Source organism: Carcharhinus amblyrhynchos, chromosome 10 (assembly GCF_965287045.1).
Source record: "Carcharhinus amblyrhynchos chromosome 10, sCarAmb.v2.hapA, whole genome shotgun sequence".
Lineage (NCBI taxonomy): Eukaryota > Metazoa > Chordata > Chondrichthyes > Carcharhiniformes > Carcharhinidae > Carcharhinus > Carcharhinus amblyrhynchos.
The window spans coordinates 93,517,359-93,532,770 of NC_137333.1; the positions used below are offsets into that span (position 1 = coordinate 93,517,359).

The window sequence follows — 15,412 nt, forward strand, 5'->3', positions numbered from 1 at the left end:
CTGCTGCTCCGGGGACCTGGGTTCGAATCCCGTCACAGCAGATGGTGGAATTTGAATTCCATAAAAAATATCTGAAGTTCAGAATCTACTGATGACCAAGAAACCATTGCCGGAAAAACCCACCTGGTTCATTAATGTCCTTTAGGGAAGGAAATCTGCCGTCCTTACCTGGTCTGGCCTACATGTGACTCCAGAGCCACAGCAATGTGGTTGATTCTCAACTGCCCTTGGGCAACTAGGGATGGGCAATAAATGCTGGCCCAGCCAGCGACACCCATGTCCCATGAATGAATAAAACAAAAATCACAATTGACAGGAACGCTGGGTAAATGATAATCATGTTACTGTTTCAAAGGCCGTACAAGGTGATAAATGATTTAATAATAATAAATGAATACGTTTATTTAATAGTCACTAGTAAGGCTTACATTAACACTGCAATGTAGTTACTGCGAAATTTCCCAAGTCACTACACTCTGGCACCTATTTGGGTCAACGTACTAACCAGCATGTCTTTCAGACTGCAGGAGGAAACCAGAGCATCTGGAGGAAACCCACACAGACACAGGGAGAATGTGCAAACTCCACACAGACAGTGACTCAAGCCGGGAATCGAACCCGGGTTCCTGGTGCTGCGAGGCTAACCACTGTGATTTGAAAGGTTTTGTATGGCTCCCTCTTGCATATTACTTTCATTTTGTGTTGACGTTAAACGCTATCTTTGATCCTGTCACACACCACCGGACTCCTGTGGTTGACTCTCAACTGCCCCCTGAAATGGCCTAGGCAATAGAAATTAGGGATGGGCAATAAATGCTGGCCAGCCAGTGACGCCCGTGTCCCACAGAACAACAAATAAATTCTGCACTCGGAAGGCTGTGCTGCAGACAGGACAGGATGCCACAGAAGGTGGAGTTTTGGATGCATTGTTGGCTAAGGATTTCCTCTTCTCGAGCTCTCTCTCTCTGCCTTTGATATGCACCTGCTTTCAAAGGAGGCCACACCATTTATTATTTGGTTGCGGAAGATGCAGAGATCCTCTTCCAGGACTTAAAATCAAAAACAAAACTCCCAAGAGAAGCCTTCTGATAGTCCAAGGAAGTGCTACAAGGACAATCTTGAGAGCATACCCAAAACAGCTTATGATCTCCACAGGGGCCTATACCTTATAAAGAGACTCTAATTGCCCCTTAATAATTAAAGGAATGATAGGGCAACATTACACTTTTAAAATATTTCACTGTGACAAACAACTAAAAGCACTGCTGACTAAACACAATTTTCTTCTTGAATGGTAACTTACACCTTAAACTACAGAAAGGAATGTTCCTCAACACATATCACACTCTCTGCCGAATTACAGTACTTAAAGCAAACAGGCAAAGCAGGTAAAAAAAATACTTGTCACTGCATACTAATACATGTGACAATAATAAATCAAATCAAAAAACAGCCACAGTTGGTCCCAGCTGCCAATGGGTTTCCCTATCCCTGTTTCACTCATCTTCAAGTCTCTAGACTATTTCCTCAGTTTTTGGACAGGATCTTAAATCCATCAGCAGCAGTAATGTTCTGATTCTTCTTGCCCCTGGCTATGCCAGGAAATTTCCCCTCTATTACTTAGAAGGTTGCAGGATGGATCTCTTCAGCCTGAGGTAGTTTCACTCCCATATCCAGCTTTAGCAACCTGCAAAGCCAAACAGTCTATCTCTTGTCTACTTACACAATCACCGGAGACGAGGGGGTTAGCTTATGAGGAGAGATTAAATAGACTGGGTCTGTACTCGTTGGAGTTTAGGAGGCTGAGGGGGGATCTTACAGAGACTTACAAGATAATGAAGGGGCTAGATAGGGTAGAGGTAGAGAGATTCTTTCCATTTAGAATGGAAACCAGAATTAGAGGGCATAGCCTCAAAATAAAGGGGAGGGGCAGTTTAGAACAGCATTGAGGAGGAACTTCTTCACTCAAAGGGTGGTGAATCTCTGGAATTCTCTGCCCATTGAAGTGGTGGAGGCTGCCTCGCTGAATATATTTAAGTCACGGGTAGATAGGTTTCTGTTAGACAGGGGAATTAAGGGTTATGGGGAGAAAGCAGGAAAGTGGAACTGATCCACTTCAGATCAGCCATGATGTTATTGAATGGTGGGGCAGGGTCGAGGGGCTAGATGGCCTACTCCTGCTCCTATTTCATATGTTCTTAAAACTGGTCTGTCTCTCTGTTAGGCAGTGATTTGCAGGGAAGTCTGTAACCTGATCTCAAAAATGACTTCCTCTGGCAGTATGAAACACATTAACTTTACATTTCTGGAGAAAAACAGGAGCCCTTTTTACCCCAATTCCCTTTCATTTTAGAAGTAAGTGGGCAGATTACAGCACAACAGTTTATAACATTTAGCACCTTTCTGGGATTTTGGGAGACTCGGTTTGTACATTGCAAACTTCCTTGCCTTTATTACTGTGACACAATTTAAGCCTCCCTTTGGTGTCTACCAATCAAACCACCCAGGCTTCTTGGCAGGCAGCCCCCCAGACCAGCCACATGACCCCCATTAAGCTAAAGTCCCAGAATGTCTTAATTTTCTAAATCTTCCAGATTATAACACAAGCTCTCTGTAGAAGATTTGCTTTGGTGAGTGAGTGTCAGGCATACTGGCTACATGACTCAGTTGTGACTGTCTCAATGCGGTATGGATGCTTAGCATGCTAGCTCTGTCCAGTATGTCGTCTGATCTTCAGAAGTTTCTGAAGGCAGCTCCAGTGGAAGTGGTTGAGCTTCTTGGCACGAAGTTGGCACACAGTCCGAATCTCACAAACGTACAGCTGATCCATTGCTATGTAGACCCTTCAGTTTGCCAGGCAGACTCACTCCTCCTCATTCAAAGACTGATGTTTGAAGTTTGCTGAAAGTTACATTAGCTCCGGCAATCCTGTCTTGTTGCCAATATAAATGGCTCAAGTGTGCTGCCAATAAAAATGAGCTTATCCATTGATAACAAGGTCTGATCCTGGGCTGAAACCTTGGATTCAAGTTAGGGCAGCACAGTGGCACAGTGGTTAGCACCACTGCCTTAAAGCACCAGGGACTTAGGTTCGAGTCTGGCCTCGGGTCACTGCCTGTGTAGAGTTTGCACATTCTCCCCTTGTCTGCATGGGTTTCCTCCAGAAGCTCTGGTTTCTTCCCAAAGGTGTGCATGGTTAGGTGCATTGGCCATGCTATGGCCCCTCAGTGTCAGGAGGCCCAGCAGGGTAAATACTACATTACATGGATAGGAGCTGGGTGGGATTGTTGTTTGTGCAGGCTTGACGGGCTGAATGGCCTGTTTCTGCACTGTAGGGAATCTATGGATTCCATAGGGCTTCTCTGGAGTAGGCTGGGTTCTTTGTGCTGTTTAGAAAGTCAAAGTTGTTACATGCATTGGGGAATAAGTCCATCTACATTCAATATCCTGCTGAACCGGTAGCTGATGGCCAGACACTGGCAAACAGGAAATTGCCAAATAAGTTGGCTGGAGACCTTGGTCTTTGCCTGAAGTCATCTGATTGAAATCAGATATCACATGGACAGGAAGCTGTTCAATGCCAGGATGCCCGGTATTGAAGAGTATGGTGGAGAGAAACATGAAGAGGGTCAGCATTAGCTACTCAAACAGCATTAGTGACTGGGAGTTGGTCAAAAGTCTCAACATCATCCAGGACGTGTGTAAGCACGCTGTCACATAACTGTTAAACCATGGTGGCACTGCGGTTAGCACTGCTGCCTCACAGCACCAGGGATCCAGGTTCAATTCCGGCCTCAGATCACTGCCTGTGTGGAGTTTGCACGTTCTGCCTGTGTCTGCACGGGTTTCCTCTGGCTGCTCCAGTTTCCTCCCACAGTCCAAAGATGTGCAGGTTAGGCTGATTGGCCATGCGAAATTGACTCAGGGAGATTAGCAGGGTAAATACGTGTAATAACGGGTATAGTGCCAGGATGGGATTGCTGTGGGTGCAGGCTTGATGGGCTGAATGGCCTCTTTCTATACTGCAGGGATTCACCTTGGACAGTGCCTAAGTGACCCTTGGGAATTGCCACTTCACAACTTGAAGGGAGTGTGCAGGCTGGCACTGCACAGGACACACTCTCCCTTACCCCTGATCTCCTGGGGGGACCTCAATGACCTTCCTTCACTCCAGCAGGGTTGGGCCTCCAGCTCCCCATTAGTGGGGTGAAGCACTACTGGACAGAGGGGTTGGTGGATAGGCCTGGAAACCTCAGTCCGCGGCCCACTAATGATATTACATTGAGAATTTTAATACGAAAATCAGCTCTGCGCCGATGATTTTGAAAATCTGGGCACCAGAGGTACACAGTGGCTGTGTCGCCCAGTGAGGAGTTCCAGGGAGAATCATCCCCATGTTCTTTTTTTCTGCCAAAATGGACAATTTCACACTTTACCACATTATATTCCATGTGCTAGGTCTTTGCTCAATCACATAACATGTCTACATCCCTATATCCTTATCCATATCCCTATCTATATCCTTATCCATATCCCTATCTATATCCCTATTTATTTCCCTATCTATAACCCTATATTCCCATCTATATCCCTTTGTAGCCTCCTTATATCATCTTCACAACATACTTTCCTACTTATCTTTGTGTCATCAGCAAGTTGAACATTTGATGCCTTCATCCAAGTTATTTATATAAATGGTAAAAAAAAAACTGGAGTCCCAGCACTGATCTCTATGGTACACCACTCATTACATCCTGACACCCAAAACATGACCTATCAATGAGGCACTGTTGCCTCACAGCACCAGGGACCCAGGTTCAATTCCGGCCTTGGGTCATTGCCTGTGTGGAGTTTGCACATTTTCCCCATGTCTGCATGGGTTTCCTCCAGGTGCTCCGGTTTCCCCCAACACTCCAAAGATGTGTAGGTTAGGTTGATTGGCCATGCTAAAATGTCCCTCAGTATCAGGGAGATTAGTAGGTTAAATAGGTGGGGTTAAGGTGATAGAGCCTGGGTGGGATTGTGGTTGGTGCAGAAGTGATGGGTCAAATTGCCTCCTTCTGCACTGTCGGGATTCTACGATTCTAAGGCATATTCTCTTTTCTGATAGCCAGCTAATCCTCAATCCATGTCAATATATTGCCCCTGTAACATGAGCTTTTCTTTTCTGCAATAACCTTTGATGTAGCACGATCAAATTCCTCCTGAAAATCTAAGTACAGCACATTCACCAGTTCCCCTTTATCTACAACACATGTTAATTTTATACTATACTCACTTATTTCTTACCACACTCCTGATACACCTTTGACTGTGTGACCAAATTCCCCTCCAACTCAATTTTCAAGTTTGCTGATGACACCAACGTTATGGGTCAAATCTCAAAAATGATGAGACAGAGTACAGGAAAGAGATAGAGAATCTGGTGAACCGATGCGGCGACAATAATCTCTTCCTCAATATCAACAAAACAAAACAAAGGAGATAGTCATCGATTTCAGGATGTATAGTGGAGAACATGCCCCGATCTACATTAACGGGGACGAAGTAGAAATTGTCGACAGCTCCAAGTTTTTAGGTGTCCAGATCACAAGCAACCTGTCCTGGTCCCTCTATGCCGACATTACAGTTGAGAAAGCCCACCTACGCCTCTACTTTCTCAGAAGACTAAGGAAATTTGGCAACAGTAAATCAAAACAAAGCGAACCGAATCTTCAAAGAACCCCAACAAACTGGCTTCACCAATATGGCTTCCTTTTCACAAAACAATGTTGACTCTACCTGATCACCTTGAATTGATCCAACACCCCACCATAATATTGTTAATAATAGGTTGTAACAATTTCCCGATGTCAGCTGTTAAGCTAATTGGTCGCAGTTTGCCAGATATATTGTAAGGCAGCCTAAACATAGAAGATATGTATCCTGCATTTGCATGAATGGTAAAATCACCCCTCAGCCCCAAATCACACATTCTCCATTACAAGCTTCCTATTCTTTGGCTGCTGTCAATATTACAGAGTTAAGAGCTCACCAGGACTTCGCTTTCTCTTATTTCTCCTGCACTCCAGGTCTATCATATGACCATAAGATACAAGAGCAGAATTAGGCCTTTCTGCCCATCAAATCCACCCTTCCATTCAATCATGACTGAGAAGTTTCTCAACCGCATTCTTCTTCCTTTTCCCCATAACACCTGATCCCCTTATTAATTAAGAACCTATCTATCTCTGTCTTAAAGACACTCAATGACCTGGCCTCGTTAGCCTTCTGCAGCAAAGAGTTCCACAGATTCACCATTCTCTGGCTGAAGAAATTCCTCCTCATTTCTGTTTTAAAGGATCGTCCCTTTAGCCCAAGGTTGTGCCCTCTGGTTCTAATTTTTGCTACTAGTGGAAACAACCTCTCCACATTCACTCTATCCAGGCCTCGCGGTATCCTATAAGTTTCAATAAGATCCCCCCTCATCCTTCCAAACTCCAACGAGTACAACCCAGAGTCCTCAACCGTTCCTCACACAACAAGCTCTTCATTCTTGTGAACCTCCACCGGACCCTTTCCAGGGCCAGCACATCCTTCCCTAGGTACATAAAGTACGTGTCAGCTGTAAACAGTGTTTAATCAAAATGTTTTTAGTCTGTTTGCTACAGTAAGTTTTTTTTTAAATCTTGGTATTTCTTTATTCAATTCAACAGCAGCTCAAATTTATTTCAGTGTTATCAGTCTCTACAGGGATCATAAAAAACTCTTTACAGCCTTAGTCCTGACATGGACAAAGTTTGGAGTGACTGTCCTTCACAGCAAGGCTCCATTTGACCATAAATAGCATTAATGAGTCCCAGAAAAATTGAAGTCAATAGGAATCAGAAGAGAAACCCTTCACTGGCTGAAGACACAACGAAAAGGGATGGTTGATCACTGCTGGAGGCGGATCAGCTAATCCTAGGACATTGCTGCAGGCATTCCTCAGGATAATGTCCGATGCCCAACATCTTTAGCTGCTTCACTAATGCTACAAAAGATCATGAATGTAGCCCAATCCATCACGCAAACCAGCCTTCCACCCATTGACTCTGTCTACACTTCCTGCTGCCTCAGCAAAGCAGCCAGCATAATTAAGGACCCCACACACACCAGACAGACATTCTCTCTTCCACCTTCTTCTGTCAGGAAAAAGATACAAAAGTCTGAGATCACTGACTCAAGAACAGCTTCTTCCACACCGCTGTCAGATTTTGAATGGACCTACCTTGCACTAAGTTGATCTTTCTCTACACCCTAGCTATGACTGTAACACTACATTCTGCACTCTCTCCGCTCCTTCCCCATGAACGGTATGCTTTGTCTATAGCACGCAAAAACAATACTTTTCACTGCATGTGACAAAAATGAATCAAATCACCATTACTGAGACTAGCTTTATATCCCAGATTTATTAACTCTATTTAAATTCCTCCAGCTGCTGCTTTAGGATTTGAACCCATGCCCACAGAGCATTAGCCTGAACCTCAAGTCCAATGACGTTGTCACTTCACCACTCTTTAAAAGAAACCGCTATGGGTGGGATTTTCCAGCCTCACTCATCCCAAGGTCGGGGAATCCCGCCCAAGGTCAATGGATATTTGCATGGCCCACCCAGCTTCCTCCTCCCCACCCCTGAACCTCCACTCCCCCCCACCCCACACCCGCTATCATTCCCGTGGCAGGCGGGATGGGAAAATCCCACCCCGCAAGTTCAAAAATCTCCATTAAAAGGCAAGTTGAATGGGCCAGGCCAGGTGAACACATATAAAATGGCCAGAACTGTGGGGCAGCCAGAACTCGGATGACAGGTTTAAGATCTGTCCAGTTGAAATACACATTTGAAAGATGTTATTTGTTCACTAACGTTTTGGGCTCATAGGATTCATTTAGTAAAACAAAACTATGCTTTTTCCTCGTCCTGATCTAGAGAGGAAGAAAGGACATGGGAGGGCGGGAAGATCATGACAGGGCGACGAGGGCAAAAAAGGGCGAGTGGGCAAAAGGGCGGGTGGGTGAGAGGACAGGAGGGCGAGAGGGTAAGACATTGAGAGTGTGGCAGGGCAAGAGGGCACAAGAGCAACAATCACGGTCGTCTCCAGACAAAAGCTGGCCATCCTAAAGAAAGGCCATACTACAACAAAAAAGACTCACAAAAGGAAAAGCTCGTCTAATTCACATTCACACTTCCGAGGAATAGCTGAAACCTGTCAGGAATATGTTAGGATCGGGAATTGTCTCCCGCTTGAAAGGTGTGAATGATGGGTCGGTGGAAATGTTCAGGACTGAGATCGGTATGTCCCCAAGGATATGAAGCAAGAGGTTGATGAATGGAATTGAGGTACAGATCAAATCGAATAGCAGAACGGGCTCAAGGGGCTAATTCTCTTGTTGTCCTGTTCCAAAGACACAGTGCATTACAAATTGTAATTGCACGCTTAGCTTTGTTAATCTTGGATCTTGTTATTAAGCAAAGTCTAGCTAAAGCTGAGGCATTGTGATGCCCATGAATTGCACCTATGCTTATCTAATCTTCAACGAGTAATAATGAGTCCTCATTGTAATTCTCAGGATATATTTTCACAATAGTGATGGCACTGGCTGTGTTATAACAATGCTTAATGAAGTAATGTTATTTAAAATATTGTTTCAATCCCCGTGGAGACCATTAGCTTTATTAAAATTTCTCAGCAACCACAATAAAGAATTGCAGGGGACGTTTTCACATTTTAACACTTTTACTGTGACAAACAGACTAAAATCAGGCAGCACAGTGACAGTGGTTAGCACTGCTGCCTCACAACACCAGGGAACCGAGTTCGATTCCCGGCTCGGGTCACTGTCTGTCCGTAGACTGCACCTTCTCCCCATGTCTGCGTGGGTTTCCTCCGGGTGCCCCAGTTTCCTCCCACAGTCCAAAAGACTTGCTGGTTAGATGCATTGACCATGCTAAATTCTCCCTCAGTGTACCCGAACAGGGGCCAAAGTGTGGTGACTAGGGCATTTTCACAGTAACTTCATTGCAGTGTTAATGTAAACCTACTTATGACAATAATAAATTTTTTTTAAAAGTCAGCATCAACCATTCATTGCTTAACAGGCAACTAATAAACCAAACTAAAGAAAAGGTATCTTCTATCCACAAGTTCATAAGATATAGGAGCAGAATTAGGCCATTTGGCCCATCGAGTCTGCTCTGCCATTCGAACATGGCTGATATGCTCCTCATCCCCATTTTCCTGCCTTCTCCCCATAACCCTTCAACCCATTATCGATTAAAAATCAGTCTAACTCCCCCTTAAATTTCCTCACTGTTCAGAGGCAATGCCACTTTATGTTTGAAAACATAATTTTTAATCTTTCGACAGGCTGGTAATTTTCCAATTTGAACTGAAACAGAGCAAACTGCCCAAAATACAGGGTTGCATTCCAAGGTGAAGGTGAGAAACCAAAATATCACCCTGCGGGATGGTGGGGGTGGGGAGAGGGGTGTGAAGAGAGAGAGACATTTCTCATAATTCAGACACAAATTGAAAACCAGTAGTATCTAAGGAAGATACATAAAAATTATAAGTACTGGATATCGAAACAGTGGCCACCACACACAGACACACCCACATCTTCTTGGAGATACACAATGGGTGAAGCATTTCAAGTCAAGGCTGCCCACCCACCGGGAAGAGATTGCAAGTGACACAGACGGCATCAAGAAAATATTCCGCACAGGAAACAGTCAGAAGGCTGCTCCCTCTCCCTCCCTCGCTTTTGGAATAAGAGTGTCGCATGGCTCGAGAAGCCAACTCTACCAAAAATCGACCGATGAACTCGTAATAATTGCAGCATCATAGAAGCATAGAAGCTAGGAGCAGGAAGAGACCATTCAGCCCTTCAAGCCTGCTCCGCCATTCATCACGATCATGGCTGATTGTCCAACTCGATAGTCTAATCCTGCTTTCTCCACATAACCTTTGATCCCATTCACCCCAAGTGCTATATCCAGCCGCCTCTTGAATACGTTCAATGTTTTGGCATCGACTACTTTCTGTGGTAATGAATTCCACAGGTTCACCACTCTTTGGGTGAAAAACTGTCTCCTCATCTCCATCCTAAATGGTCTACCCTGAATCCTCAGACTGTGACCCCTGGTTCTGGACACCATCACCATCGGGAACATCCTTCCTGCATCTACCTTGTCAAATCCTGTTAGAATTTTGTAAGTCTCTATGAGATCCCCCCCCCCCCTCATTTGTCTGAACTCCAGTGAAAATAATCCTAACCTAGTCAATCTCTCCTCATACATCAGTCCCGCCATCCCCGGAATCAGCCAGATAAACCATTGCTGCACTCCCTCGAGAGCAAGAACACCCTTCCTCTCAAAAGGAGACCAAAACTGCACACAGTATCATATCACCACATCCAAGAAACCAGCGAACCTAAATCAGCCGCAGCATTTAAAATCAAAGACAATCAAAGTACATTTAATCGTAAATTATTTTACTCTCTTTTATTTGGATTCTATTTCTGATACCAACGTGAGTGCGTACATCTGTGTCCAAATGATTACACGAGGGCTGAACGTTTGAGCGGTTTTCATTTATCTCAAGATGAGTGTTTAATAAATTTGCTCTCTCTTTATCTCGAGAACACTATGTTTGGTGGTCCCTTACAGCTTAAAATGGTTAAATATATTCTGATTTTGAAAAGATATCTCCCCGTGAAAAAGAAACTTAGAAAATTAAAAGGGAATTAGACAAGTTTATTTGATAGTAAACCCACAAGCTTTCAGAATGCAGTTCCTTCATCAGGTCAGTGTAAAGTTCCGATCAGAACTTTCCACTCAGCTGACGAAGGAACAGGAGGGCGGGCAGCGGGGGTGGTACCCCCTGGACATGGGCACCTTGGTAGGGCCAGCCTGTGCCCCCCCGGCACTGCCCAAGTGGCACCTTGGCACTGCCCATCGGGCCTATTGTGGGCCGGGGCTGGTAGGGGTGGGGGTCCCACTGCCATTCTGTTTGGCGATCAGTCTGGGACGGAGGGAGAGCAGCAATTGGAGAGGGCTGGGGAGGGGGGAGGAGGGGGGGTGGAGTCTGACCGCCATTGCTGGAGGGGAGGGGGGGGTGGTGGGCTGGACATCAGGACACTCTGGGGCTGGAGGGGGGGGGGGGGGGGGCGCGGTGGTCAAGGCTGGCCCGGGAATTGTTGTGGGGGCGGCAGTGGGGGGGGGGGTGCGGTGCTGGAGGGGCAGCGCTGCAGGGGTCCCAGGCTGGCCAGCAAACAGGGAGATTGACAGAATAGGCCCCACACTCCTTGATTTTTAATTAGATTCACGACTGGAACCTCTGCAGTGCACAGAGTGTGGAGAGTCGAGTGAGAAGCTGAACTGACAAAACAGTTGTGACATAAGAACATAAGAAATAGGAGCAGGAGTAGGCCATCTAGCCCTTCGAGCCTGCCCCGCCATTCAATAAGATCATGGCTGATCTGTTGTGGCTCAGTTCCACTTTCCCGCCCTCTCCCCATAACCCTTAATCCCCTCTCTTATCAAGAACCCATCAACCCGCGTCTTAAAAATATTTAGCGAGGCAGCCTCCACCACTTCAACGGGCAGAGAATTCCAGAGATTCACCACCCTTTGAGTGAAGAAGTTCCTCCTCAACTCCGTTCTAAACCGCCTCCCCTTTATCTTGAGGCTGTGCCCCCTAGTCCTACTGTCTTTTTTGAGCGGGAAGAGTCTCTCCACCTCTATCCTATCCATCCCATTCATCATCTTATACATCTCAATGAGATCTCCCCTCATTCTTCTAAACTCTAACAAGTACAAGCCTAGTTTATTCAGCCTCTCCTCATAGCTCAATCCCCTCAACTCCGGTATCAGCCTAGTAAACCTCCTAGTTTTTCCACTTTTGGGAGAATCGCCCCCATTACCTTTTGTGTCGGTGATGTGTGTCTTGGAGGAACATGTGCTGGCCATGGCTCAGTTGGTATGGTTCACCTCTGGGTCACAAGGTTGTGGATTCAAGTCCCACTCCTGGACTTGAGCACCAAAGTCTCGGCTGACACTCCAGCAGCGGTAGTGAGGGAGTGCCCTCGAATGGACCATGAACCACAAAGTCATGGAGAAATTGGCCCAGTTCCCAACAATTTTAGCCACGGGTTGTGTGTTCCCATGGGATGTTTGCTGGCATGGCCAAGCATTCCTTATTCATCATTCAGTGACCTTCACCGAGCCAACTTCCTGAGTACAACTGAGTGGCACGCGAGGTCATTTCATAAATCATCCAATGGATCTGGAGTCACCTATCGGCTAGACAAGTTGAGGATGGCAGATATCCTTCCCAGAAGGACATTGGTGAGTCAGATGGTAGATTCATGGTCACCGTTACCAATAACTAGCATTGGTTATCAGCTGAAGAACACGCTCACTATGCCACCATTGCCACGTGGTGTGTCTAAGCTCGTGTCTGCGTGAGTTTGGGTGTAGGCGGGGGTTACTAGTGTGGGCACAGAGGTGATTTGGTCCGACTTTTGAGCACCAGTATTGAACGTGGAAAGTCTCTTCCCTCACATTATCTGTTTCAGTGACACATCTATATCAATTAGCCAAACTATGCCATCAGCACTGATTGTTTCAAAGTAACTTACATATACCGCAGCAGTACCACTCAAACTTTACCAAGTCCATCTCATAGAATCTATGGCATGGAGACAGGCCCTTCGGTCCAAAGTGGTCCATGTCCATCAAAAAGCCCATCTAAGCTAACCCCATTTGCAGCATTTGGCCCATACCCCTCTGAACCTTCCCTATCCATGTATCTGTCCAAATGCCTTTTAAATGTCGTCAATGTCCCTGCCTCAACATTTTGCCGCCATTCTTGGTTCAGGTCAGGAACCGTCTGTCTGCAAAACCCAAGCCCATATTTATAATCAGGTCCAGTGACTAGTGACCAGATATCCTCAGGAACCAGTGCACTTGGACAACATGATTCAGGTGGAAATTTTCAGGGTGGAATCCCTACAGTGCCAACTCTCTGATGGAGGAGGCCCTTTCCCATGTATGTACCCTGCTAATCTCTCAAGGCTACACATCTTTAGACACTAAGGGGCATTTGAGCATGGCCAACCTACCTAACCTGCACATCTTTGGAATGTGGGAGGAAACCAGAGGAAACCCATGCAGGCACAGAGAGAATGTGCAAACTTCACACAGACAGTCGCCTGAGGCTGGAATCGAACTCGGGTCCCTGGCGCTGTGAGGCAGCAATGCCATCCACTGTGCCACCATGCCACCTTTATCCGTGTATTTTCTATCCGTTTGTTACTTCCCATCAGAATCATTAGCACTAACATAATTCATTTCAATCACATAAAAACGGGGTAGAGAATAAAGAGATTCCCTTACAACCAATTGTCCAACTTTGAGATAAGGCCCCATGTGTCGTCACGACAGAGGCGATTATACCAACGACCCTCATAAATCAGCTTTACCATGTCAATAAGCACAGCATTGGACTCACCGCTCCTGTTCAATAATTGGGCTGAATTCCTCGCAGTGTAGGACGTATCGCTCATGAGACACCGCTCCATTCTGATAGCGCCCCTGCTCTGCATCCTGACTGGGAGACACTCCACAAAAGCCTTGCAGAAGCTTCAGATCCCCGAAATCTCTCATCTCGGCTGATGGTTTGATGCGTCCATTCAAACTCATGCGAGGGTGCGCCGACTTTTGTGTAAGCTCCACCTCAATCTGGCTTTTGTTGTCCAAGAACATCTTCGTGACGAGAGGACCTACATTCATTTTGTTAAAACACAAGAGAACATCGTCAATGGCAAATGGCCCCCAACTCCGATCCATTGACTCTGTCTACACTTCCCACTGCCTCAGCAAAGCGGTCAGCATAATTCAGGACCCCACGCAGCCTGGACATTCTCCTTCCACTGGGAAAAAGATACTGAAGTCTGAGGTCACGTACCAATCGACTCAAGTACAGCTTCTTCTCTGCTGCCATCAGACTTTTGAATGGACCTACCTTGCATTAAGTTGATCTTTCTCTACACCCTGGCTGTGACTGTAACATTACATGCTGCACTCTCTCACTTCCTTCTCTATGTTTTGTCTGTATGGCACACAACAAACAATACTTTTCACTGTGTACTAATATACGTGACAATAATAAATCAAATCAAAAGCTTATCACAAATGCTCTTTGTGGGATCATATGGTTCATTTATTAATGTCACAAGTAGGCTTACATTAACATTGCAATTAAGTTACTGTGAAAATCCCCCAGTTGTCACACTCCAGCAGGGTACTGAGGGAGAATTTAGCATAGCCAATGCGCCTAACCAACATGTCTTTTTGGACTGTGGAAGGAAACCAGAGAACCTGGAGGAAACCCACACAGACACGAGGAGAACGTGCAGACTCCATACAGACAGTGACCCAAGCTGGGAATCAAACCTGGGTCCCTGGCACTGTCCTACCCTATATACTTATACAGGAATGAGCCTGGGTTTATTTGATACATTTGTGTGATGTTCCTCCTTGGCCTTCCTCAGACAGACCAACCCTATGAGAGTCATGGTTGGACTTTGACTTTCTGCCTGGCTGTTGGAAGTGGGCATCCATACAGTCTTCTTTTCATTATTGATTTTGCCCTCTTAGTTGTTGCAAATCATTCCAATGCCCTGCACAGTTTTGGATGGAGCCTCCATCATTATGGAATTCTCCATCATTATGGAGTTTTGCTCCACTGCACTTACGACAAACAGAACACACATCCTAAATTTTTTACCCTATTCCTTTTTCTAGGCCTCCATCTTTCTGTGAAGGAGTTTGCAGAGAAAGAGACCAAACAAGGCAAGAAGCAAGGGAGAGAGGGAAGGATGGGGACAAAGAGAAAAAGAGAGAGAGAGAGAGAGAGACAGTGAAAGGGGCAGGGGAGAGAGGGAGACAAGCTTAAAGACCAAGATTAACACTATGAGAGAAACTTTCTGTGCTGAGTCACTCAGGTCACGATACCAGAGCATGTACCATGTTAAACTATAAATTGCTGTCCTGATGTTTTGACATGGTTCACTTGAGAACTTAACAAACTCACTCTTACTTTATCACAATCAAGTCTATTCACAAGAAAGCTTTGCGGCCAAGTTTGTTCCTGCCTTAAGCCTTTTCAATTCTCACTCAATAGCATCTTACAAAGACTTGCATTTAAATAGCGCCTTTCAAATCCTCAAGAAATAGCACGGCATGGTGGCACGGGGTCAGCACTACCGCCTCACAGCACCAGGCACCTGGACTCGATTCCCAGCTTGGATAACTATCTGTGCAGAGTCTGCACATTTTCCCCATGTCTGCATGGGTTTCCTGTGGATATCATAGAGGTTTATAGCA

The 15,412-nt window shown here is 45.6% G+C and overlaps 1 protein-coding gene across 1 annotated transcript in view; it reads right to left on the reverse strand.

Annotated features, from left to right (window-relative positions):
* oca2 (oculocutaneous albinism II) overlaps positions 1-13,789 on the reverse strand; it is a 358,743-nt gene extending 344,954 nt beyond the window's left edge. Inside the window, exon 1 of the mRNA XM_080197616.1 lies at positions 13,536-13,789. Coding sequence (XP_080053742.1) covers positions 13,536-13,789 — 254 coding nt within the window. The remainder of the gene's footprint in view (positions 1-13,535) is intronic.
* Positions 13,790-15,412: the final 1,623 nt, after the last annotated feature.